The 27021-nt window shown below is 40.5% G+C and overlaps 1 protein-coding gene across 1 annotated transcript in view; it reads left to right on the top strand.

Annotated features, from left to right (window-relative positions):
• Positions 1 to 24030: 24030 nt before the first annotated feature.
• Positions 24031 to 27021, top strand: part of LOC104627786 (cyclin-dependent kinase 14) — a gene marked incomplete at its 3' end in the record, with an annotated part of 69149 nt that continues 66158 nt past the window's right edge. Inside the window, exon 1 of the mRNA XM_010296160.1 lies at positions 24031 to 24099. Coding sequence (XP_010294462.1) covers positions 24031 to 24099 — 69 coding nt within the window. The remainder of the gene's footprint in view (positions 24100 to 27021) is intronic.

The raw sequence follows: 27021 nt of genomic DNA, 5'->3' as shown, positions 1-27021 counted from the left end.
CACTATTCTGAGAAGCAGACATTTAGCCATAAATCATAATTGCATGTGCAGGCTATTAAATATGTAGCCTTATTTTGTGGTGTGCCTGCATACTGCGTCCTACATCTACCAGCTGGTATTGTATTGCAACCAAAGAAATGCCGTGATTAGTGTGCGATACAGAGATAAAGGCTGACACCCATAGTGGTGGGTAGCATGCTGTAAATGTAGTAGGGCTTTATATCCAGCTAATAATACAATGAATTAATAACTGTTTTCCTGTGCTTATTTAGTGAATAAGAGAATTATTATAGAGTATTCAGTGATAATGATTTGCACTGGGATAAATGTTGTATTATGGAAGTGCAATTGGAAATTAGGTCATTAACTAAGCTTTTTATTGGACAGTCATCTTAAAATACTGCCTGCAGTGTGGTTGATGCAAAAATGCAAGTTGTTTCATAATGATATATCCTACAAAAACTATTTCAAGAAAGGTCCGTGGAGAAAATTAGAGACATTTTAAAGAAAAGTATCTTTTTTTCTATTGTGTAAGAAACTTTTAGATTGAATTAATCCTAATCAATCAAAAATTTTGCCTTGTGGGCAGTATTTTATTTGCTAAAATTTATTTAGCAAAGGCTAATTTATTTTTTTAAAGGCTATGTGTCAGTAAAACATTTTTTTCTTCTTTAGTTCTCAATTATGTGATAGAAACTATTCAAGTGTTTAGAATGCCTTTTGTTTAAAGGTTTACAGTGTTTCATCCTCAGCTTTTGGTTTAGCTACCAGGGAATGGTTTAATGTGTGAATTTTGATGTATAAATGTGGAAAAGCTCCAGGTCTTTTATATAAGAAGTTTCTTTGCTGCTTGCATTTTGTGGCCACAGTCGCTTTCTGTTTTCATTTCATTTTCATGCAGTTCCTGGGGTTAAAATCTTTACATATCCACAGCAAAGCCCTTGTGCTTGCTGAATCCACTGAAATAAAATTCTCAAAAGCTACAGAACGTAGTATAACAAATCGTTCGTTGAAGAGTGACCCTTAAATATATACGTGAAGGAATGAAGCTTAATGTTTCTGTTTTTCCCTCCTCTTCCCCAGAAAAATCATGGAAAACCAGATGTCCACAGTTTCTAACCTAAAGGTGAAATTTCATTACGAGGTATTTTTCTGTGCCAGCTGACAATTTTTTCTACCGGTCTGCATGCCTTAAACCCAGGCTGGCTTTTGTCTAATGGCTGTTGATGTCTGTAATGCTCACGTAATGCTGTACTTGAGTTAAGCCGTTTTGAAGCCTCAAGTCTTGCAGAGAGGGAGGGGTTCATACATGTGATGCTGAGCTGAGCTTTGATTTCTCTGATAATAATGCTGCAGCATCTTTCTCAAAATGAAACAAGGAAATTGGTGTTGGGTTTGTTTTGAGATAAAGCTTTTTTATCCCTGCTTTACTTTAAACACCAAAGTCTTGGCTTCAGAGGTCTCCAGAACCTGACTGGATCCATCTATCTCTGTTCTCCTTGCCAGAAGTGTTCTTTGCCTTCCCTTTTTGTTTATTTGTTTTGATTTTTGGCGTTTTTACCTTCTCTGCTTGTGTCCCTTGAGCTTTCCCTCAGTAAACATCTGCTAAAATTGTTTCAACCCTTTTTAATCTACCCAGCTTTTTTTGCTGGTTTTACTGACATCCCCCTCCCCGTGTTGATACGGAGTAGTGCAGACCGCTCTTGTCTCCTGTTAGTCCATTTAAGTAAATAACCGGTCCCCGTTCGGTTTGGTTTTCCCGTGGCATGCTGTATCAGACGGCGGGTCTGTAACGTGTTCCTGAGCAGGAGACTAGCTTAGCTCCTTGAATCAGTGATTTGGAAGGTGAGTGGGTGCCAGGTCTTTGTAAAATTGGTATCTGCTCTGCGCACAGGCACAGCTTAGTCCGCTGGGGTGCCAGCCGTTGGAGTGGGTAAAATGTGAGCAGCGGGTTTCGACCGCGCCAGCTGTGCGAGGGGGAAGCAGCTGGAGAGCTGCCGGAGAGCAGTTGGCAGCGCCGAGCAGGGACAGAGGGGCTCGGGAGTCAGACAGGAATAAAAACACTAGTCTGGCTCAAATGCTTAGAGGAAGTGTTCCTAGACCTCCATTATGAACCGATTATGAAAAACGGAGCTAATGTTTTAACTGTAAGCTGTGATACGACAAATAGACTCGTGAAGATTGCAGCGTATTTGGGACTGCGGTGAAATCGGCAGAGCGGAATCAGATTTTCTCTGTATGTTTAGTGGAGGGAGGTGGGAATGTCATTGCAACATGCCATCGAAAAGTATCTTGTGTATGTTCTTACACTACTAAACTAACTTAAGCATTGTGGGCAAATAGATGGGGTGGTGGAAAAGCATTTTAAGGACAAGTGAACAAAAAAAATTGTAAATTTTATTTTTTTCTAATGTTATGACAACTTTTACAGCACTATGATTTAAAATAGTTTTAACTGGAAAAAAAATTGCAAAGTTTAACTCAGTCTGTGAGTTTGCGGCGTGAAGAAATACCTTTCTGCTCAAGTTTCAAGTCAAACGGCTAACCTCGCAAATGCTGAATCAGCTTTTGTCAGTAATAGTTATTTCTGCACAAATAAAAATTTCAACAAATTTTTTCTTAATTCAATAACTTAGTTTATTCGGAGGCTGGAAGCTAGTTGGAAGCTGAAAATCAGGATGCTTTGTTCTCATCTTCAGTGTGTCTGCAAAAATGAGCCTGAAGTGATGACACATAACAGTTCTCCTATCATAAAAAAATAGCAATGAGAAACCTTCCTGATTTATAGTAACTGCAGACAATAATGTACTTAAAGGATAAAACTTATTTTTGTGTTTTTTTCTTGTCTACCATTTAAAAAGGTTTTATTTACTCAAAAATTTTAAATCATGGTATTAATGTATTTTAGATCCAGTTTCCTTTTAAATGCTGCTTAAGAGAAATTATATGGAAATAATTTTTATTTTCTATTTAGTAGACCTCAACTACATGTTTCTTAATACTAAAATGTAAATTGAGAATTTGAATACATAAGTAATTTCTGAGTCTCATTGCTGTGTATTTCTTGCTTGGAAGAAATTGCAAATTTAATATAACAATTCTACTTAGTCAAAAACAGATCTTTTAATGATTACCAACTGATAGTATATAACCATTTAAGGAGAATAATTTCATACAAACTTATAACAAGTTCTGAAATAAGTTTTTCAACTTGATTAAAATGGATGATTAAAGTTTATTTTCAATGGAAATAATAAGTAGGAAAAACTTCTATATCTGTCCGTAGCTTTCTTGAAGGCAAACAACCCTGTCATTAGTGGCCCATAGAAGATCCAGACATAGAGATTGTGGGGTTAAATCTTAAATCTAACAATGTGCTGTAAATAGAGGTGTAGCTGGGGACCCACAGCTCACCTAAGGAGCCAACAGCTGATGTGTCTGAGAACAGGTCACCGGATTTTCATTTGAGGGGTAATTTTGTTTTTATAGTGCACAGTAAAGAAAACAGTTTCAATTATATTCATTCAATGCTGCCATTTCTCACCAAAGTGAGGTACTTACTGCAAAATGTTTTCCTGTGATGACCTTTTTTGCTTCTTATGTAACCGTGTCTGATCTATGTTTCAGTTTGTGTAAAAACAAGAAACCCTCTATGAATCAAAGCAATTAAAACCAAAAAAACCCAACCCAAACCAAAAAACCCAAAAAAACCAAAACAACCAACAGTCTTCCTAAGAACTGAGTCCACTGTGCAGGTTATATAAAGTGTACTGATAAGTAAAGTCATGACTTTTATAGTTGTGAGAGAGGTGAAAGAAAGCCTGGAGTCATGTGCGGTGACTTTCCTATTTGTCTTCTGAAGCCTCATTACACTTTACAAATCTATTGCCTGTATTAATGCTGATCCACTGCTGGTTTCTGGCTGTCGCCAGTAACTGTGAAGATATTACTTATATCCATATTTGTCAGTGCGTTGTTTGGCGCCTTTTATTTGCAGTTGCTACTCATTAAGGCTAATCTAAATTTTTGGTGGCTGAAATCCAAGCAAGGTCTATGTTCTAGTGAAAATTTTGGGAGAAAGGGCAGTTCCTCTGAGAGCAAATGGAAAAAAAGCTTTTTTATCACAGTATGTTTAACATGAAATATGATAGAGGCTAGGAATCGAGGTTGAATGATTTAAATTTGAATGATTGATTGGTGTAGGTTTGTAATGTTTAAGTATAGCAGGCCATACTTTAGCACTGCCAACCCTAAAACTGCTTCAGAAGTGTTTTGGTAACACACTGTCAGTGCAAAATGTGCTCAAATATTTTTGAGCAATCCATGCTTAGACCAGTGAGCCCAGGTGACATGGAGTGTGTGGTCGCGTGGAAGCAGAGTAGCGTGCGGCTCTGAGCTGGCTGGGCACGTGGTGGTTTGCCAACGTGAGTATGTATGTGTTTGTGGGTGTGAGTAGTTACACACGCCCATGGGCAGTGATCCAGTAAAGCTCACAGACTGAGTTAAATTTGAGAAGCTGCCTTCTATATTTTTGTTCAGAATCATAACTACAAAGATTTCTGATTGAAACCAAATACAAATGAAGAAGAACCCGCTTCATATAAAATATAGTTTTAAAATGCCTACAGGGAGTCAAGAGATGATGGAGATGAAGAAACGCTGACCCAGCACTACCCCCAGTGCGAAGACCAGGCACTGCCATAATGTGATTACTTTTCACATTAAGCTGAGTGGGTTACAGCACATTTTCTCTGAAGTGTGTGCTGTAGTTGTGGCATGAGTGAATTCTGGGGCCTTTAAAGTATTGCAAGTGTTCTGTAGTCATGGCTGCTTTACAATCAGTTGCCGTTCAGCACTTATTAAGAAATATAATTTCTTTTTTAAAGAGAATGCTATGATAGAGGCGTATCTTAATAGATTACAGTGAGTGAGGGAAACTATGTTTTTGTAAGGACGAGGTGAATGGAGGGAGTAAAGATGGCATGTTTATGGAATTGTGCATAATGCCTTAAACCTAATTTTATTTCATGTCTTGCATGCTAATTGTTGATGCTAATTGTAAGCCAAGGTGATAGTTTAATAGCAAACTTTAAAATCCTGAGGTTGTTCTGTTGAGCGGAACACATTAGTGACATCAAACGAAACGCTGTCATTGGAGTTTGCCGACCTGATAGCAGATTAAACTTGTATGAAGGGCCGGGACTAAATGAATACATCAGATGTCACCATACTTCTCACCTCAGAACCAAGCTGCATTCAAATATCGTTTCTTTTCTTCTGGTGGATGTACTGGGTTTGTGTGGCAAGGCTTTGGTAGCGGGTGGCTTCTCTGAGAAGCTGCTAGAAGCTTCCCCCATGTCCTACAAAGCCAATGCCAGCGAGCCCGTCAGCAGCAGTGGTAGCACCTCTGGGATAACATATTTAAGAAGGGGGAAAAAACCAACTGTGTAACCACAGCTGACGAGAAGAGTGAGAAGATGTCAGCGCCAGCAACTCTGCAGACACCCAGGTCAGTGAAGAAGGAGGGGAGGAGGTGCTCCAGGCGCTGGAGAAGAACTGGAAGAAGTGCAGTGAAGAACTGCAGCCCGTGGGAAGGGCTCACGTTGGAGAAGTTCGCGGAGGACGGTCTCCCGTGGGAGGGACCCCACGCAGAAGCAGGGGCAGGGTGTGAGGAGTCCTCCCCCTGAGGAGGAAGGAGCGGCAGAGACAAGGTGTGATGAACTGACCACAGCCCCCATTCCCCGTCCCCCTGCGCCACTTGGGGGGAGGAGGGAGAGGATCTGGGGGTAAAGTTGAGCCCGGCAAGAAGGCGGGGGGGGAAGTGTTTTAAGATTTGGGTTTATTTCTCATTATCCTATTCTGATTTGATTGGCAATAAATTAAATTGATTTTTCCCAAGTTGAGTCTGTTTTGCCCGTGATGGTGAGTGATCTCTCCCTGCCCTTATCTCGACCCACAAGTTTTTCACGCCGCTTTCTCTCGCTGGCCAGCTGAGGAGGGCAGTGACAGAGCGGCGTGGGTGGGCACCTGCCGTCCAGCCAGGCTCAACCCGCCCCACGAAGAAAGTGCTGTGATGCTTCTGGCAAGTTATTAAACATCTGACCCTTAATCTTCCACCTGAGGGAGAAGGAAATTTTTACCCTTCTCAGTGGATATTGAAGATACATTTCTTAATAACTCTTGAAGATACTCAGCTGTTACAGTAGTAGGGAGGGAGTATGGCCTTGGAAATACAAAGATGAAGTCAGGCAGAAGTTCCTCAGTATTGCTTCCCTTTGCCCCCATAACACAAGGAAGTTTTATTCTGTCTAGTGTGGTTTTTGCATTGGTATGTTTTTTTTTTTTTTAGCCTTTTGGTCAAAAACAATGAAATGAACCTCTGCTAAGACTGAAGTTTGGCACCATCTTGTGAAAGAGCACTTCATTTCTGATGTTTTAAGTGTAAGGGACTTCATGCGACAGTCTAAGGAAAACCTCTGTTTCTACTAGGAAATAGCTAAACCAGTTCTGCTATTAAGATATTTTATTATGGTAAAACCAAATTTTGCAGTGCAAATTAACAGGTAACTATGTACCATCCTACCATTTCCCTATCTTCTATGATAAGAGAAATGAGAGGAATCTGTTTTAATTGTGTACTTTAAGAACAAGGGATGTAGTAATAAAATTTTCATATTAATATGTTAGTTGGACTGATGCCAAGCTTATGTTAACACCTTGGTTTGGATTTACATGCATTAAAGCATGCCAGTTGTATGTAACATGTGATTCAAGGAATGCTTCTGCACTTTGGATTTAAATTTTTGTGTGTTGTGGTTTTCTTTTTTACGCTGTGTGCGTGTATTAATGGTTCCGTTAAGTGTACCTTCTTCATTCATGCATTGGCCTTTGCTAAAGAAGGTTTTTAAACCCAGGTTTGTGGGTTTTTAGCTTTATGCTTGCATAATAAAGTGGGGTTTTTTATTATTTTGTGGTTTTCTTTTCTTGCATGTATTTTTAAAAACCTGCTGCTAGGTTTTTTGTTCTAGTACTAATGTAGAGGTTTCACAGTGCATCATACAGAAATGTCTTTAATTGGTATTCATTTTTATTACTTTGACTTGAGATTTTGGTTAAACAACAGCTGTTTGACAAGGGCAGGCTTAATGTTGTTTATACTACCTGGGTTAGAAATGAAAAGCAGCAATTAAAAAATGTAAATGAATATTTCTGGAAAGCGACCCCAGGGATGCACTTGATGTATGTTGTTTGCTACAGTTGATGCAATGGAAGGGTATTACGCAGTTTAATATTCAATGATATTTTGTCCCCTGCCTTCTCAAAAGTCGAGCTTTGGGGGAGTACGGTTGACAGAGTAAGAATAGAGACTAAAATATTAATTTAGTGCAAGCAAATCCTAAACTCCATGAAATTTGTGATCCTATCAAACAATGCACCAACTTTGAAACCTGTATTGTCTTTCCCAGAGTTGCACAAAGACTGGTACCTGCTCTCCCCTGGTAACCTCTTGTACTCCAGGTCTGTGAAAGAGCCGCTGTAACGTCTTCATTTGCTTTGATACGGCTTGGGAAACGGCAGTGCTCAGGCCTTGCATAATGCTTGGAATTAGGTGGCTGCAAAGGTTCTTTCATTTGTTTTACGATAGACACCTGCTAGGAGCAGGGAAGAGTAAGGATAAGGTAATGATAATCTAACTATTGAGGTGCGGGACAAGAATTTCTTTCACGGCGCTCTAAATACTACTGGCAGCCTTTGCTGGTAATCATCCTATGAAGCAGTCCTCCATGAGCCAACGTTATTAAGCTACACTTTTCAAAGATAGATTTCAATTGCTTGACCGCCAATTGCCAGCTGTTTTTTTAAAAATACACTGCTAAGAAGTAGGCCTGTCAAAAAATCATTGTGCGAATCATTTTAGTTTCAGTGTGTTTGCAGCAGAAATACAGCAGCCTAGAAACAAATAAGGGAGGAGATGGATGGCATCCTTTATTCTGAATAAAAATTCATATTATTCTGCTCGCGCTCTCTCCACATTGGTGAGGGAGTACAAGTCCAGCTCAGAGTCCCCGTGACTCCGTGGCGAGGCAGGAAGAGCAGGTCTTCTCCTTGCTTGATAGTACGTGCAGTCTGCAGAGTCAGGCTGTTTGTTGCATCACTTTGCGGATGCCAGTTTTAAGGAAAATTCAGCAGGTGTAAGAATGATCAGTAATTTTAGAAATTGCACATCCTTATTACCTCAGTAAATTACCTCACTTAAGTTCAGCAAGGGGAAGTGTTCATTCCAAAAAGGATTTTTCTTCTGCTTTCGTCATTTTATAAAAATTTTCCCAAACTTGGTACCCTGAGAAAACATTTAATGAATGTGTATTAGAGATTTGTTAAAGCATGGCTAAAACTTTCAAGGGTTGCATATCGTAGAAGTATACTGCAGCTCCTTATAGGATCTGTGCTAACTTGCCTGTACATATGCTGAAGCATGAGAAGGACTTCCAACTGAACAGGGACAAAGTCAGACTCCTGCTGTGACATATCCCTCCAGGTTTCAGGTGATGATCTGAGGCACCTGGAGAACTTGAGGGCGAGGATGCTCTTTGTTCCTTGAGTATGTTCAGTGCTTCTAATATATGCAGAAAAAGGAGCCTAACAAGGAATTTGGAGGGTTTGGGAAGGCATTGGAAAGGACATTGGTGTGTATGGGTATGTACGGAGAGTAAGGGCGTAAGAGTGGATATGGAGGGCTAGGAGCAAAGGCGGTATCAGAAGCAGTTTTAGGGAGAACGGGCAGCAGTTTAGGAGTGTGGGGGAAGATGATCTCTAACATTTTGGAACACAAGGTCCTTTTTGGAATTCAAATCTTTCTGTGGAGTCCTCAGTTTCCCCATTCTGTTTCAGCAAATAGGTGTGAAACTCACTGATACACACGCCCTACACACAGCTGATCCATTTTGGGATGGAAGCTGTTACTGTTGTCACTGTTTAAACTTAATTACAGAAGTCTGTGATCTAGTCTTCCCATGAACAATGTAGCTACAGATGAATCTGTATGAGAGAGATATGTATTATCAGATATTTTAGAGGAAGGAGTAATATTATATACAATGAATTTGAACCAAAATGTCCTGTTAAAATTTAGCTTTAGATGCAAAGATTGTTTCTTGCACTTCTTTTACTTGTTTTTTATAGTGGGGTTTTAGTGTTACCAGTCTTGACAACTTAATTGCGAGTCTCATAACCTCTGCTCTTGTTTTGAAATGTTTAGAATTTGACATTTATGTGACAATCTTCTTAGCATTTCAAAAGTCACTAAGAGATGAAATCAGTGTGTATACTGAAGACCTAATTAAAATTGCATTGGGGATGTTGAGTGAGTCTTGTAAACTTCTATAAAACTTCTTTCTTTTTCTCTTTTTTTCTTGTGACCAAGTAGGGCAACAGGACCTGAGGGGGCTCGACACATGAATTCTTCTTTGTGCTGCTGGTACTGACCATCAGAGAAATTGGGAAATGTTATGTCCCCCTTCCCAGAGCTGTGAAAACTGTGATAAAACCAATTAGCCATCTGTGCATGTATTGTAATTGGTAGTTTGTGCTGTCATGGGCAGTTAAAGAACAACCAGCCTTTTGTGTGTTTCTCTCTCAACATACTGGTTGCACTGAGGTTAATGAGACTCTCCAGGAATATAAACACCTCAGGTAACAGTGAAGAGTATGAGGTGTATATTTTTTTTTGGTAACATTTCAAATAGAAAGTGTTTATTTGAGAAGCATCAAATCTGTGCTTGGCATATGAAATTCCAAGGCAGCTGTAAAACATTTTAAAGTGATCTTCTGCGTGTTTTCTTAATATCACTGTGGCTTCAGTGGAATCTTAGATGGAATTATTCTTGTCTGAATTTTTATTGCCTTAGTAATTTTATCTGCTAGTACTCAAGTCTTTTTACAATTTAAATTATTTCCACAACATTTTCTGAGGACAGACAGATACCCTATTAGACATAAGAGCCCTTAATATTATAAGTTCTAAAAGCATTACAGTATTTTTGTCTGTCATTTTTGTCAAAATTTTGTCAGGCAGCAGCCATAATGTTATGTTGGAGTATCTCACACATATACATTTCCTCAAAGACATCAAATTCTATTGGGAATTATACCTTAAAAGAGCTGTTCTGCAGCATTTACATTTCTGAGGCCTTCAAACCTCTCCTCCGTGAAACTTCAAGTTGCAATTTGTCCTTGAAATGCTCTAGGGGAAACATAATTTATATGTTTTGATGTTTCTCCTGTTCTAGACCTCTTTTTCCACTTACCATTCGTAATTAAATGCAGTATTGGTTTTCATGGTAAAACATTTGTTTTGCTCCTTATCTTGTAAAAGGTTTTGTAAATAGAGGCTTTTATCCAATAAAATGGGGATCTACACATATAATCATAGAATATCTCAACTTGGAAGGGACCCATAAGGATCATCGAGTCCAACTCCCTGCTCCTCGCAGGACTACCTAAAACTAAACCATATGACTAAGAGCGTTGTCCAGACACTCCTTGAACTCTGACGGGCTTGGTGCCCTGACCACTTCCCTGGGGAGTCTGTTCCAGTGACTGACCTCCCTCCCAGTGAAGAACCTTTTCCTAATGTCCAATCTGAACTTCCCCTGATGCAGCTTCATTCCATTCCCTCGTGTCCTGTTGCTGGTCATGTACATCTGTTTGTAGGCTGGGTTGTTTTTTTTTGGGTGGCACCTTAAAAGCTGAATAAAGATTGCCTAATGTTATGTGGGAGGCATATTGTTACTCATTGGCATTATGTGAGGCAGGCACAACCTGGCTGAGGATGGAATGCTTTATTTGAATATCAGACACTAGATAGCATGAGAGAAACAATTATATACAGTTACAGCAATTACATTGTTCAGATTGCAAACTAAAACTATATTTTACAGAAAGAAAATATATATTATGGCTGAGAGCACATAACTAAAATGACAAGTACAGGTCTTGCTACAAGTTTCCTTCTTGTCTTTTCCTTTTTAATAGTTAGTATTGCTACAGTTTTCTTAATCAGTTCTCCTCTTACCTCTCAACCGTTCTGCTTCCAAAACGCCCACACTGAAACAGAAGGCAAGGAAAGGTAGGATTCCCTCCCTCTCTCACTTGAATAGGTGGCCAACTTGGCCGTGGATGCTCATCTCACTTCTCTGTCAGTAAGTGTTGGGATCACCCTGCACGGCTCAACCTTAAGGAGAAGGAGCTGTGGCATTGATCTGCGCGGCTCGACCTTAAGGAGAAGGAGCTGTGGCACTGAGAAGCTGGTAAACAGCTGGATATCTGCACGGCTTGGCCTTGAGGAGAAGGAGCTGTGGTAAACAACTAAGAAGAAGCGAGGAAAACAGGAACACCTGCAAGCAGCAATCCTGACTGTGTGAGGGGCGCGTGGACAGCGCGTGATATTTTGTATATAGCCAATTGCAATAGTGTGTGTAACAAGTTGTAACCAATCATGAGTGTGTGCGCAGTGACTAAGCGAAAATTATCATATGTATTGGAGTCAGACAAGACAATAAACGGCTTCGGAATATAACTCTCATAGAGTTGTGAAGTCCATCCTTCTCCCGCAAGTAAGAAGTCTAGTGGAGTGGAGTCCTAATTTAATGACTACACTGATAGGGTAATACTAATTTTATTTTTAAATTTTAGTTAAGAAGACATCTTTCTAATTGGAAGAACAACAAGTATCAGCTATTCAACTTCATAAGAGAAGTTTCTTAACATCCAGATTCTGAAGAAATTGTGTTCACTGCTGCATAATTTTGTCCATGACCCATATAGCTCGTGATGCCTCGTTTTTGAGAGTTTATTGTTCCTTTCTGGAAAAGAATGTAAGGTTTCTCTTAAGAAAATATCTGAAACAGTGCATTATTATCATTGTAACTACGTGTAGATAGTGACGTAGTGAGGGGATCTCGTGCTCCCTCAATAAGTTTGCAGACAACACCAAGTTGGGTGGGAGTGTTGATCTGCTGGAGGGTAGGAGGGCTCTGCAAAGGCATCTGGACAGGCTGGATCAATGGGCCAAGGTCGATTGTATGAGGTTTAGTAAGGTCAAGTGCCAGGTCCTGCACTTCAGTTCACAACAACCCCATGCAACGCTACAGGCTTGGGGAGGAGTGGCTGGAGAGCTGCCCGGCAGAAAAGGACCTGGGAGTGCTGGTCGACAGCCAGCTGAACATGAGCCAGCAGTGTGCCCAGGTGGCCAAGAAGGCCAACAGCATCCTGGCCTGTATCAGAACTAGTGTGGCCAGCAGGAGTAGGGAAGTGATTTTACCTCTGTACTTCGCACTGGTGAGGCCACACCTTGGCTATTGTGTTCAGTTTCGGGCCCCTCACTACAAGAAGGATGCTGAGGTGCTGGAGTGTGTCCAGAGAAGGGCAACGAAGCTGGTGAGGGGTCTGGAGCACAAGTCTTATGGGGAGCAGCTGAGGGAACTGGGGTTGTTTAGTCTGGAGAAGAGGAGGCTGAGGGGAGACCTTATCACTCTCTACAGTTACCTGAAAGGGGGCTGTGGCAACGTGGGTGTTGGTCTCTTCTCCCAAGTATCTAGCGATAGAAAGAGGGGAAACGGCCTCAAGTTGCGCCAGGGAAGGTTTAGATTATATATTAGGAAAAATTTCTTTACTGAGAGAGTGGTCAAGCATTGGAACAGGCTGCCCAGGGCGGTGGTGGAGTCACCACCTCTAGAAGGTTCAAAAAACGTGTGGACGTGGCACTTTGGGACTAGTGGGTATGGTGGTGTTGGGTTAATGGTTGGACTTGATGACCTTGAAGGTCTTTTCCAACCTTAATGATTCTGTGATTCATGGAACCTCTTAGATTATGAGGATGACCAATTTAAGGAATTTTGAGTTTGTTTTATGGTACCATAAGAATTCTTTTCGTAGTAATGTTCTGCTACATCAGTCAGAAGTTAAATGTACTACTAGGTTTGGTTTTTTGCCACAGAAGATTTTGCAAGTGGGTTTGGTCTTGTGAGAGTTCTGAAGCATCTGAACACGCAACCATGCTTCAGGAGTGATGATGCATGGCTGCATCATTCTTCTGAAAAATAGTTTGATATGTGCAGACTTTAGATACCTTCTGGTATGATGCTGAATGAGGTGGTCTGAGGAGGAAAAAAACATTTAGGTGGAATTTTCTGTGAGATTGGGTGCTCTGTGAACATTTAAGCTGCAGTAGCTGTGCTACCACTAACTGTATTTTGTAGAGGTATTTTTTATAGTACGAGGAGGAGGCTTTTCTCTTGTGCTTCCTGAAATTTTTTGACTTCAGCAGCTCACTTCTGAGATGCTTTCCATTTCTCGACTAAGATGTCCTGGGAAAATAGATAAGCTGCTCAACATGCATTAAAGCTTTATCAACTTCTGGACTGAAGGGCCCTTCAGTAAGAAATCCCAAGTGGATGCAACCGTCTTGTCTGAATTACTGAGATAAAATGGGACAAGAAAAGCAATCTGCAAGGAGCTAGTGACCCAAATGGTAAAGGGCTTTATAGGTCAAAACCAACACTTTGTATTTAACCAAAGAACAGATAAATGTTAGTGCAATACCTGCAGTTCTGGTGCTCGTTTCCTGTGAGCACTTGACTCAGCATTGCATCAAGTTGAGCTTTGACATACCTTTTTGATGTATATAATTCTGTGCCAATTTAATTAGGAAAGAACAAAGGTATGGGTGACTGCAGTGAAACTCTTGTCCCTATTAGGTAGTTCAGCCTTCCAGACTGGATGGAGGGGAGATATTTCTCACAACTGCGTCTCGTATTTAATCATGAGAAACAGCAGTATTCCTAAATCAGGTATTACTTGAGTATTTCTATTTAATTTTTTGTCAGCAGCTTCTTTAATCTCATAGCACACCATCCAACCTAGTGTTTTGCTATCATTGGATTTGCCAAGCATTATGATTTGTGTGATGCTTATACATCAGTCACATCTGTCACACATACAAAACAGTTAAAGTAATCAATTTTTGACACGTAGAGGGGAATGGCAACTAACCTTCAAGGTAGAAGACCAAGACATGGAAGAGGGATGAAAAATTGGCACATTTAAAAAAGCTATTGTTGTTGCCCAAGGATTTTGCAGTATAGACTATTTGGATGATGAAATGATAATGGCATTTCATGCTAATATTTACAGACTGATGCATATGAAGAATTTAACTGCAGCTGTGCATGTATAATGGTGAGTCTAAACAAATCATTATTGCAGATAGGAATTATAGGGTCATCGGATAATAGCTTGAAGATAGTAACTCGGTGTTCAGCAGCAGTCTAAAAAATGAGTACACCTTCAGAAAACAATAGGAAAAGAAAGGAGAACAAAACCAAAGCTGCCATCCTGTTGTTGCAGAAATCCTGTTTGTGTAAATACCGTATCAAATATTAGCCATCATATTACAAAAATGACACAGAAGATGACACAGAGGGAGAAGACAAGAATGTTTAGTTACAAGTGCAATATAGCTTCCATTGACTTGAAGGTAATAGATTAAGACTGATTACAGTGTAAAACAGAGCATTGAGGGAGGATGAGATAGTAACCTGTGAGATCACAAGCTGAATTTATGCTGGTGAAGAGGGAATAATTATGCAACATTTCTTTAGCTGCTTTGTAGTTCCTACTTAGTGAGAAATAATCAGAAATTTTTGGGTTTGGTTTTCAAGAGAAGGAATGGTTTGTAACTGTGTGGCTTTCTGTAACTCTCTACCACCTGGAGGCCAAAGGTATAAATGAGTTGAAAAGTGAAGTTCCTTCATGAGTTTGTGATGTATAGGTCTGGATTTAAACTGCTGGTGGTTAGAAGGATATATAGGGGGAAGGATCACATTTGTCTATCCCCTAACAAACTTGGTTGCTTTCAGAAACAGACTAGATGAACTTTTATTCTGACGTTTTATGAGTGTCACTATGTATGTTCCTCTGACAGCTTTCAATTATTTTAATATTTAAAAAGTCTTTTTTTAAATTGAAGCTTTATACCTATTCTACAATGATGACCTGTACAGATAATGGAAAGATTGTAGCATCTGTAGAAGGAAATGTGAGAACTGAACTTCCATTTAGCAGAACGAAAAGAAAGGAGGTTGATTTGTACACCTTACTATAGTACACTATATATGAACATGTAATTTGTATTAGTTCAGCATAACTCTTTCTCTGACATAAAAACATTCATTGTCAGTTACTGTACCCATAGTGATAAGATGGCAGCCATAGAGACTGATAAATATCATATACGTTGAATCTGTTAAGACATCTGAGATGGTGGTGAATCAGTTATTTGTTCTTCTGCATGATGAGTTTGTGGGTTCGTTTTCTATAGATTGCTGTAATAAACACGCTTTTATAGCGTCTTGTATTTCTCAGTAACTTCCTGTGACAAAGAGCAGAACCTTAGATACCTGTCAGTGGTACTTTTCACATAGCATGCCATGGCTCCTGGGCTGATGGTTCTTCTGTCACCTGACATAACTCAAAGACGAACATTGTGAAGAGTACAAATACAAGTAGGTTGTTGACCAGTTTAAAGGAAATGAGCTTGTGAGGGCTCTGAAATAATTGCTGAAATTATCTCACACCACAAAACACCATATTTAGGATTAAATGTCATTGTTGTGAGGTTCTTTTATTAGCAGTTGCAGCTGTCTCTGAAAACAGAACCAATCAGGTGGTTCCTTGTAGCAACTGCCTGGAGAAGATGTCTTGTGAGATTCCCTCCCCACCTTCGGGTTTGGTATTTGGATACCAAATTTCAAGAAGGCCAGAAGTCAGGGAAGTTGTTCTGCCAGGATTCCACTGGAGATGTATGCAGGTAATCCTTATTTAAATGCACAGTCATGTAAACCTCTTGAGTTCACTAATTTAGGGTACTTCAAGGTCCCACGTGAGAGAATGAACACAAGAATAATTGTGACATTCCCTCAGTTCCCTATTACTGTGAATGCCAGTGAAAGAAGATCTCCAACTTCTTACTTGGTGTTTTTAGATTTTTAAAGCACAGGCCTCGCTCATCTGTAGATACTCCATCAACCTCCTTCAATGCCAAAAGTGTTGTCCTTACTTAATGGAGCAGTTATATTCACCTCAACACTCATCATTGTCTTTCATTGAGAAAATACATGATAAATTAAATTTTAAAGTAGATTAAATTTTGGGCTTCAGGTGAATCCAAGAACACCTTCTCAAGCTGTCTGACATCCTGTAAAAGTAGTTTCTATGTGTACTATAGAGGCCACAGAGGAAGCTCTCAAGAGTCGTGATTAATTTTCTGAAAATAATCTATATGATGCCTAATGTAGTTGGCCTTATCATCTTACTTTTGGGGTGCCTTTAGAGTTTCATCACTTCATAGTCTAGATTGGCTTAAAGCTATAAAGTGGTAGGGTCATAGAATCATAGAATTATTTATCTTGGAAAAGACCTTTAAGATTGAGGCCAACTGTTAACCTAACACTGCCAAGTCCACCACTAAACCATGTCCCTAAGTACCACATCTACAGGACTTTTAAATATTTCTAGGGATGGTGACTCAGCCACTTCCCTGGGCAGCCTGTTCCAATGCTTGATAATCCTTTTGGTGAAGAAAGTTTTCCTAATATCCAATCTAAACCTCCCCTGGCACAACTTGAGGCCATTTCCTCTTGTTGTAGCGCATGTTACTCGGGCTCACCTCACCACATCCCCCTTTCAGGTGGTTGTAGAGAGCGAGAAGGTCTCCCCTCAGCCTCCCTTTCTCCAGTTTAAACAACCCCAGTTCTCAACCGCTTCTCATAAGACTTGTTCTCTAGACCCTCCACCAGCTTCGTTGCCCTTCTGTGGACACGCTCCAGCACCTCCATGTGTTTCTTGTAGTGAGGGGCCCAAAACTGAACATAGTTTTTTGAGGTTCGGCCTCACCAGTGCCGAGTGCAGGGGCACTATCACTTCCCTACTCCTGCTGGTCACGCTATTTCTGATACAGGCCAGGATCCTACTGGTCTTCTTGGCCACCTGGCCACACTGCTGGCTCATACTTAGACAGCTGTCGACCAGCACTCCCAGGTCCTTTTCCACTGGGCAGCTTTCCAGCCACTCTTCCCCAAGCCTGTCGCATTGCATGGGGTTGGTGTGACCCAAGTGTAGGACCCCACAGTTAGCTTTGTTGAACCTCATATGGTTGGCCTCGGCCCATTGATCCAGCCTGTCCAGATCCCTCTGTAGCCCATCGATCCAGCCTGTCCAGATCCCTCTGCAGAGCCCTCCTGCCCTTGAGCAGATCAACACTCCCGCCCAATTTGGTGTCATCGGCAAACTCACTGAGGGAGCACTCAATCCCCTCATCCAGGTCATTGATAAAGATATTAAATAAGACTGGCCCCAAAACTGAGCCCTGGAGAACACCACTTGTGACCACCACCAACTGGAGTTAACTCCATTCACCACCACTCATTGGGTCCAGCCAGCCAGCTAGTTTTTTACCCAGCGAAGAGTACACCTGTCCAAGCCATGGGCAGCCACCAGTTTCTCCAGGAGAATGCTATGGGAGATGCTGTCAAAGGCTTTACTAAAGTCCAGGTAGACAACATCCACAGCCTTTCCCTCATCCACTGGGTGGGTCACCTGGTCATAGAAGGAGATCAGGTTGGTCATGGAGGACCTGCCTTTCATGAACCCATGCTAATAGGGCCTGATGGCCTGGTTGTCCTGTTCATGCCATGTGATGCTTTTTTCCATATAGCTTCTACACTTTCTGTAGAGGACACCAGGGTCTTGGCCTGGTTGTCCTGTTCATGCCATGTGATGCTTATTTCCGTATAGCTTCTACCCTTTCTGTAGAGGACACCAGGATCTTGACCTGTGGAACTTAAATTCATAGATCAGGTGATCTTCTGTTGTGATCCTCAGTGGATTTTTCACCAGAAATTTTGATTATCCTTGTCAATGAAGCCTTTAAGGGACGGATAGAGGCAGCTGAACAGTGCTGGTGAGCTGTAGTCTTTTACTTGTATGTTGGTAGTTCGGTTGCAGTGCAAGAGTTGTCAACAGTTATTCCCATCTGAAGGTGGTTCCTTTATTGTTCTCATAACATGAATTCACTATTTGCATTGTGTGGCAAGCTCAGCAGATAGAAAAAGCCTTAAGGACTGAAATTGTGGCTCAATGGAACACCACTTAGTGAAGAAGAAGAATAGAGTACATACAGATTTCTCACAAAGCATACTGTGAACATGCCACTTATTCTAGCTTCTTACCTACATCAGAGGAATGTGGAGGTTGATTTGGCTGTATATCTTTTAATCACAGTAGGCTACATTTTGTGCATAAATCCTTTTTTAGTTGGAAAGCCTTATTTTTTTTTTTCCGGTTGCAATGTAGAAAGACGTCAGGTGAAATAAAAAAAAAATTTCTCACAAAGCATACTGTGAACATGCCACTTATTCTAGCTTCTTACCTACATCAGAGGAATGTGGAGGTTGATTTGGCTGTATATCTTTTAATCACAGTAGGCTACATTTTGTGCATAAATCCTTTTTTAGTTGGAAAGCCTTATTTTTTTTTTTCCGGTTGCAATGTAGAAAGACATCAGGTGAAATAAAAAAAAACCCCAAACAAAAAACAACAAAGCCTTTCATGTGAGTATCTCAAAGTGGAAACGAAGGGAAGCTAAAATCTAGTGCTTTCAAATAAGATGAGAATTTCAGTGTATGACATACTTAAACCTGAGAAAGAGACGAAGAACTGCTCTTTTTGTGTTAAGTTTTAATTCATTTATAGAAGGCTTTCTTTCTCCTAGCTATAATGCTAGGGATGACATTGAAATGGGATATCATTGAGTTTCATCCCTGTATGGGATCAGCTATAGCAATGTATGTAACTTGAAAATGAAACATTTTCAGTTTTTTTCCCCTGGGGATTATACTTGTAGGTGTTAAAAAGCTACTGGTAATTATAAGTCTCTCTCAAGAAAAACTTTGTAAACTGTGTCTCTACTATTCATCATTAAAATTGGTGTCATAGAAATATGACTACCCTTTCCTGATTAGCTAGATTTTTTTTTTTTGTATTGCAAATATGAGAATTGTCAGCTATGTGGTTTTAGGAATTAGATGTCATAGTAGATGAGTTAGTGTAATTAAAACCACTCCAGTAAGCCAATTTACTGATTGTTATCATCTTCCAGACAGAGTGCATACATTTGAATTTTATACTGCTTGAGTTCGTTGTGGTGTTTTTGAAAAATGGTTGACTGAGATGTTGATTTAAATGTCTTTTTTTTTTTTTTTTCCCCCTAAGTAGTCTAGGTTGTGCTGCTTTGTACACAATATATTAGTAACGTTAAGACTTAGTACCTGAATGTGAGGTTATGTGTAAATGCAGGTACATCATAAGTCTTAGGAACTATGGTGCATTTTTTGTCTAGAATTTTATTTGTGTATTTCGAAGATACCTCGATTTCTGTAGTGAAATGTTGCTACTGTTGACAGTACGCGTAACTGTATGACGCTGAAGATTAATGACTCTGCTATCACTTACTGTCCTTCAGTTGGAGATGAGGAGTTTAGGCAAAGAAGATGCAGATTATTTTACCTGACACTTGATATAGGCTTCATACTCTTTCCAGATAGGCATTTTTTAATAGTGTAATTTTAATATATTATAAAGGCATGAACACAGTACTAGCTGAGATAGAATTCTGTCTGTGTGTCATAGTTGGGTTTATTTTTGCAAGAGAGAGATGTGGCTGGGAGAAGACTATTTATTTATTTTTATATAGCAAGGCATGCTCTATTATTGCAAGGTAAGGTATATTGGAGTCCTGTTTTGCATCTATACTAGATGCCCACCCCCAGTGGAAAAGCCTACAGATCTGCTCTCATCTTAAAAGTAGAATAATTATGAAATTCCCTACTTTGACTAAGCTCTGCATCTGACATCTGTGTATATCAGCTGCTGATCACACTGCAGATCTGACTGCCTCGGGCCTTTGCATTTCTTCTCTTTAAGTACTTTTGGCTAGTAATTAGGGCTAACAGAATTCTTTAGAATCGTCCTTATATACTAGCTTTAACGAAGAGTTTAAAAAAAAAAAGAAAAAGCAAGTCTTGGAAAATAGTTTAAGACCAAATCCAAATTCTTATCATAGATTCATTGCACCAATGTGTTTTAGTCTGGATTATTTATTTATATGGGGTCTTTGCCAGCATAGCAAGAGAAAAGAATAAAACAGTGTCAGTGTAACTGTATTAGTGTTCGCAGGAAGATGAGGCTTTGCTAGGAATGTTGTAGTTAGGTGTTCTTATTGCACAGAAAGAGTATAATTATCCAAAGTAATTTGATTAATCTATTATATGCAAAGAGCACTTTCACTGAGTTGAAGAAGTATCTAAACTGATTTGAAGTATTTTTTAGATGTATCAAAACATTACACAATGTTCTCCATGTTGTCGTTGTTCCCTTTGAACTTGCACTTTAAAAATTCTTTATAATGCTAAGAGTATTTGGAATCAATCTGTAAAACCATAAAATCTCTTCTTTGGTCTTAAAAGTTGCAGAAGTAATTGGCACTGTGTTACGTTGCATTTTATTTCAGACAGTGACTTTTTAAGTGAAGTCCTACCATATCAGATAATGCAGACGGTATAGTTCAAATACTGGTTTTGTGAAGCAAGTTTAACAGCATGTTGTACTTGGAATAACTTGCCATGCATTCCACTGTGCAATAGTATCCACTGCTTCCCTTGCCATCTTAAGATAAAAATTATTTTCTTTGCATTCAGCACATTTTTGTCACTGCTGGGTTGTTGTATTAAGGTCATCTCTTGCGTACTCTATGCATTAACTTACCAGTTTAGGGAAGGGGTGATATCTTGTGATTGCCTGTGATAGCAGGGAGCTGAACTGGACTAGGACAGGTGTGGTCCCATCCAGGCCTCTCTTTCTGAGTACAACTTGTTAAGCATCTTGTCAAATCAATTTTTCTGAAATACTATCAGTGGCTTATAAAGTGACTGGCTAGGTGTGCCAGTCACTTTCACAGATGAGTAAATTTTTGAAACTGTAAAGTGTGTTTATTCTTTCCTGGTATATTCAATCTGCAGTTTTCAAAATGGAAACGTGTGTGTTCATCAATGGCTCTTCTTAATCATGCAGTGTCTTCTATGAGAAGAAAGTGGGCTTATATGGACGTATGACACATGTACACATTACTGCATGTGGTTACTACTTCTTGGAGAGGGGGAAGAGTTGGCCTTCTTTCTCCCATGCTTCTGCTCTCCCTCCTCTCTCTTAGATGATTTAATGTAGTTGGGCATGATGGCGTTGGGTTGATGGTTGGACTGGATGATCTTAGAGGTCTTTTCCAACCTTAATGATTCTATAACGTAGACTAATGGAAATAGGCCATTACTGACAAGTTATAATTGAACAGTATGTAGTATGACCACAAAGAACACAAGGCAACTACTGGCATTCTTTTCACTATGCAGTATTAATAAATGATGGTTTGCATGTTTAGTTAATTGACTGTCAGAGCTGTGACACTGTGTAATCAGTCTGGTTTAAGTATAGCAATTTGCAGATGTTGATGTATCTATTATCTTGAAAAGCTCCAAAGATACCTCTTTATGTGTGAGAAATGTTCTCAAGTGCGACAGAGCATTTTGGAGTCTGCCCTGGCATGAAAGCAGTGTCGTGAATTAGAGTACTGATAATGTGAAGCTTGTACTTTTGGCCGGTTTCCGAGCAGAGTTTTAAAACCTAAACCCATAGGTATTTGACCTTTCTTTTTCTTTTTTTTTTTTTCCTTTGTATTGTATTGAAATTTTTTTTTTTTTTTTAGTTCAGTGACTCTCCCACCCCCTTGGAAAACAAACGAGTCCCATGGTAAAGGGGCTCTGTGTGGTCCATCAATTCTAGTTGTAATTCTAGACTGCCTTTGCCTGCCAGCCAGGTTTCCCAGTCCTGTTTGGGCTACCCTGGGCAGCAGCAGAGCACGTATTTGTGTTCCAGCCAAGTTGTGTTCAACCATGGTCAGCACATGGGAATGGAAGCAGGGGAAGTGATGGGTTTAGCACAGGGCAAGGAGGGGGATGAGAATAGTAGAGAGTCAGGCAAAAATGCTGGGAAGCCTGCATGGATGAACAAGTAGTTCCTAACCAGACTCAAAGGTAAAAAGGAAGTATACAGAAGGTGGAAGCGGGGACAAGTTACTGGGGAGGAATAGAGATGCTGTCTGAGCATGCAGAGGTGCAGTTTGAAAAGCCAAAGCGCAACTTGAACTGACTCTGGAAAGGGATGTCAAAGGCAACAAGAGGGACTGTAATGCAATAAATGCAGATTTTTTAAGGCAGTAAAAATAATTAACTTCAAAATATGGGAAGGTTTGGCTTCTTTGAGTTAGATCCCATTACTTTGTGGACTTTTGGCTTGCTTTCTGACTCCGTGCCCTGGCCCAACACACTGCTTGCTTCTGGAATGCAATTCCCTGTTTCTCTGCCTTCTGTGTTCCCTTTCCCTGTGGCTGTCCACCACTTTTTCCTTAATGTGGTGCCTGTCTTTTGGCACATACTGGTCTCTGCAGGTGCTTACTCATTAAGCTACTTTTTATCTGATGATCCTTCTGTCTTGTTCACCCTCACCCTCAGACCAATTTGATGTTCACAGAATAAGGACAAGAAATGTGAATGTTTTGAATGCATTTTCTCATCATTTCATGTGGAAGCTTTTTTTTCATGTTTTCTTTGGATCCCCATGCGTGAGACATCTGAGAATAAAATTTTTACCTAAAGAATGGAAGTTGTCTTTTTTCAGAGGAAATGACACCTTTCTACCTGCTAAAAAACCAAGCTAAGAAACTGAGTAGTCTTCTGGAATATGCCCCTGTGACTAAGGTCAGGAAGTAGGTGAGGGGAAAAAATAACAAGTGCTACTTAATTTTGGTCCCATCTTATGGAATTTGCTCATGCCGCTCAAGTTTAATTGTCACTGAAGCCATTTATGCTGGATTCAGCTGTGAGCCTTGAATCGAGAAGTATTTAAGCATGTGTTTAAGTCTTGGTGACAGTGGTGGGACTCAAACAAATGGGTGAAGTTCAGGCACACCGTGCATTCTTCAGAGTGGGACTCCATGGAGGAGCTTGTTTCTGATGGTCTTGTGACGTGGGTGACTGGAGCTGCCCAAGGTGTGAGCCAGGGCTGTGTTTCACCTGCTAGTTCCATTGCACCTCCTCGTTATGTAAAAAAGAAAAATACTTCTGTGTGTTCAAGATGTTCAGTTGAGCTGCGTTCTTTCTCTCATGAAGTTTTCACTTGGGCACATCACTGTTCTCTGTCCTAGCAGATGTAGTCTGTCCAGCGCTCCCCCAACCCCAGGAAGTTTCTGGGGAGCCAGGAGCCACCTGAAGCACAGGCCAGTAGGGGCTGCTGCAGGAGTAGGAGATGCAGAAGATTTGCTGCTACCCTCTTGAAGAAGCCCTCCTTGAGGGTTTGCTCCTGCTGCCCTCCTTTCCCTAGTACTGCACCCAAGCTCGCTTGGGCTCAGCAGTGGCTACCCAGCATGGAGTAGGTGTCTGTCGCTTACTCACAGCTGTGAATATTTTGTGTGTTCATAAGTTAAATACTACATTTCATGCTTGCAATGCTAGAATTAACTTAAGAGTTCATTTTTTGGCTTAATGCATTTTAAAATGCTTTTTCGTATTTACTGTTGCTGTAAAAGTGGACAGTGGCATTCGTAGTGCTTATTTCCAGATGCTTTTAAATTATGGCTTTAATAACGTTTACTGCTCAAACTTGCTGGTTTCCTTCAGTTCTGGGACGTAATTGAATTGGGATGATTAGTTGCCATCCATTTGATTGAATGCTGAGTTTTTTTCCTTAATTCCTATGAAATCACCATTAGCTATTTTGGCGGTAGTTCTGTATTGGGTTGAGGCAGTGCTACATTGTAAATCAATATCTTTTCAAAAAGACTGCTGGAAATTGCCTAGATAGCATATGCATGGTTACGTTGGCTGCAATGCTGCTGCAGAGCCTGGATACTCTGCCTTTCTGGGAACTCCACAGGCAAGTCCATCATATATTTAAAAAAAAAAATCTTTTTAGAAAGAGCATTTGCTGGTGAAATTTAGACAGAGAAATATTGTACCCTTGGTGCTCATCTGTACCTTTTATATTTTACTCCACTGAGATTACCCTGTCTTGAGGGATTTCTTTGTTTTCTGCTTTGGATTTCCCCCTTTCTTAGCTGTAGTACAGCCGTACCATTTCAGCTTGCTAGTGCAGAAAGATGTTGTGAATTCAGTTGCTGAATGAGCCTGGCCTGACTGCAAACACTAACATTGCTAGAGAGATGCCAAAGAGTTGCAGGAGAATCTAACCTGATCTGGGCAACCGCAAAACGGTAAGATGGGGCTTGTGAAAATCTCTGGGATTAATTGGGTGCTGGGGTTTCCTGTTTCAACCCAAAGCCTAGTTATCACATGCTTCCAACTTGAGCAGGATTCATTCTGTGCATGTCAGGCTGGGTTTTCTCGGGAATGCCTAAAACCCAGGCAGAGGGAGGCGGTGGGAAGCTGGGAACGCCACATGAGACCTCTCGGCAGCCACCCCGGTGAGACGCCCCGGCAGCACTGCCTGCGGTTTGTAAATATCACGGAGAAGGTAGGGGAAGGCTTAAAAGCGATGCTTTTCTCTGTACGGCTTTGTATTTCTCTCTCTGGCAGCCTTATTTATTATTGTATTAAGAGGATAGTACGGGCAATTTTTTCCGATATATGCTTGGCTGAATGCCCTCTGGGATGAGTGAGCGAAGGACGTGATCAGCCACTTTTTCATCTCTGCTAACAAGTCTGTGCATCTTGCTAGATCTGAATAAATGTCTTTATCAGTCACAGATTTGCTTGGTGGTGGAAGATAAAATTAAAACGATCCTTTGTAAATACATGCTATATCATGGACGTCAGAATATCTTTTTGCCTTGTTAACCTCTGTGATGATTTTATTGCTCTTGCATGCCGTCTTTATTTAATAAAATAGAAAGTGAGGTAGTCATTTTAAGTAGTCATTCTTGGATGCTTATGTAGGAGCGTGTTGTCAGCGGTTTGGGTCTTAGTGGAATATGTCAACGTATGAAAGCTTAGAGCAGCAGCCTGTTCAGAGACGGAGAGGAGGAAAAAAGCAGCAGTTATCATTAGTACAAGACAGAAAGGTTAAAAACTGTCCATTGTATGGAAAAATTTGAATTACTTTTGACTGACAGCTAGTGTGTTTGAGTTGTAGATCAAGCCATAGATTAATCTCAACATAAATCCATTGGAACTGGACAAAAAAAAAATTCACTGTATGTTCTAGCATTTAAAGGGAACCAACTGTGGTAGTTATGGTAAAGTGATGAAATATGTTTTTTGCTATGACTCGTTAAGGGTAAAAGGAGAGGGTTTTATTTCTAGAGGAGCGTGTTTATACTTTCTGCAGTATCTGAATTATACTCCAAGAAGAGACCAGTTGTATATCAATGTGAGATCAAATAACTAGTTTAACGGTGATACGTGTTTGCTTTTTCTGTATTTGCCAGTTAAGGGGTTTTTCTTCTTAGTCACTGAATATGATTAAAGGGGGAAGATTCAGCCCTATCTCAATTATATTCTGAAGGTTTCATTATTATTTTGCTGGAGTTCCTTATTAAAAAAAAATTCTAAATGTGTAACACTATATGTACTGCAATATAAGTGATGTGAAGTAGGCTGTTTGACACTGTATACAAACTTAATTTGCATAGTTTTGTCTCAGAAAGCGGAGGGGGTTTTTTTAGGTCAAGAACAACCTTGAATGTTTCTATTACAATGATTATTTCAGCTGCAAGCATTTTTTGTGGAAGTTTTCCATTGCTTATACTGTCATACCTATTAATAAATTGCAAACCTTCACTGCATTTGCCATTGTTTAATGCGTAGAAGTAATCCAACCATATGTATTTGCTCTCATGTTGCACAAGGAATGAAAGCCCAGAAACTCTTAGGCATGTGGGATTTTTTTTTAATGCAAATTTTAAGTTGCTTCCACCAGCTTTCTTCCTCCATGTGTTTCTTCTCCCCAAATGTAAAACCATCAGCTCTGTTCACTGTGTTCCTGCTGTCTCTGGAGTTCTTCCATTTTAGTTTTCTGAGCTTAAGAAATCAATAATGTTTTGGACATTTTTAAATTGATAAATAATATTTCCTATGGTAATATTTATTTAAGCACAGATCCCGAATTAACTCGGGGGGAAAAATAGCATATAATCTGGAAACGCCACCAAAAGTTAAGAATGCAGTCGGGAAGTGTAAGAAAACGTAGTTTAATAGGCGGTTAGTGCCGAGTGCTCCGTAAAGATTCTGACCTTCCCTGCGGGGATCCGTTCTGTAGTGTGGCTGAGGTCTGTCACGGCGGGGGATGAGAGCTTACCTGAGGAGCGAGTGTTTGCCATAGTCTGCTTCGTGTCTCTGAAGAGCTTCAAAAAGGTGGAGCTGAGCAGGTTAAAAATCATCAATGTTGCGTCTTCGTGCAAGGAGGTTAGCCAGCCTTTGAAGTCCTGTAGCAAAAATGGTCACCCAGCTCTCTCTTTTTAGCTATTTTGCCGTGTAAATCGTAAGCAAAACCAAAAAATCTCTAAGACCAACCACAGGCACAGGTTTTAGCGTTTTTCGCCTCACGCTGCAGGCTCGGGTGAGCCATTTTAACAAGCTGACCTGCGAGTCGGTGCTCTGTCTCGGGCAGGCAGTTCCTGTGCCCCCCGGGGGCCCCGCAGCCAAGAAGGTGGGTGGAAGCCCCGAAAGGCCTGCCCTTGGAGCTCGGTGTGCGCGCGCCTCGTCCATCCCCGGGGGTAGCTGGCGCGGGCACCGCGCGAGCGAGAGGCGCAGCTCCGCCGGGCTGCAGCGGCCCTAGGTACGGGCTTGTTTCGTACGCTAAGGGAAATCCTTGCGCCGTGCTGGCTAAAAAACACACATT

The sequence above is a fragment of the Phaethon lepturus genome, unplaced genomic scaffold (assembly GCF_000687285.1).
Source record: "Phaethon lepturus isolate BGI_N335 unplaced genomic scaffold, ASM68728v1 scaffold1451, whole genome shotgun sequence".
In the NCBI taxonomy this organism is placed as follows: Eukaryota; Metazoa; Chordata; class Aves; order Phaethontiformes; family Phaethontidae; genus Phaethon; species Phaethon lepturus.
The sequence above is the reverse complement of the archived record's forward strand: the minus strand, read 5'-3'. Positions and strand labels throughout refer to the sequence as shown.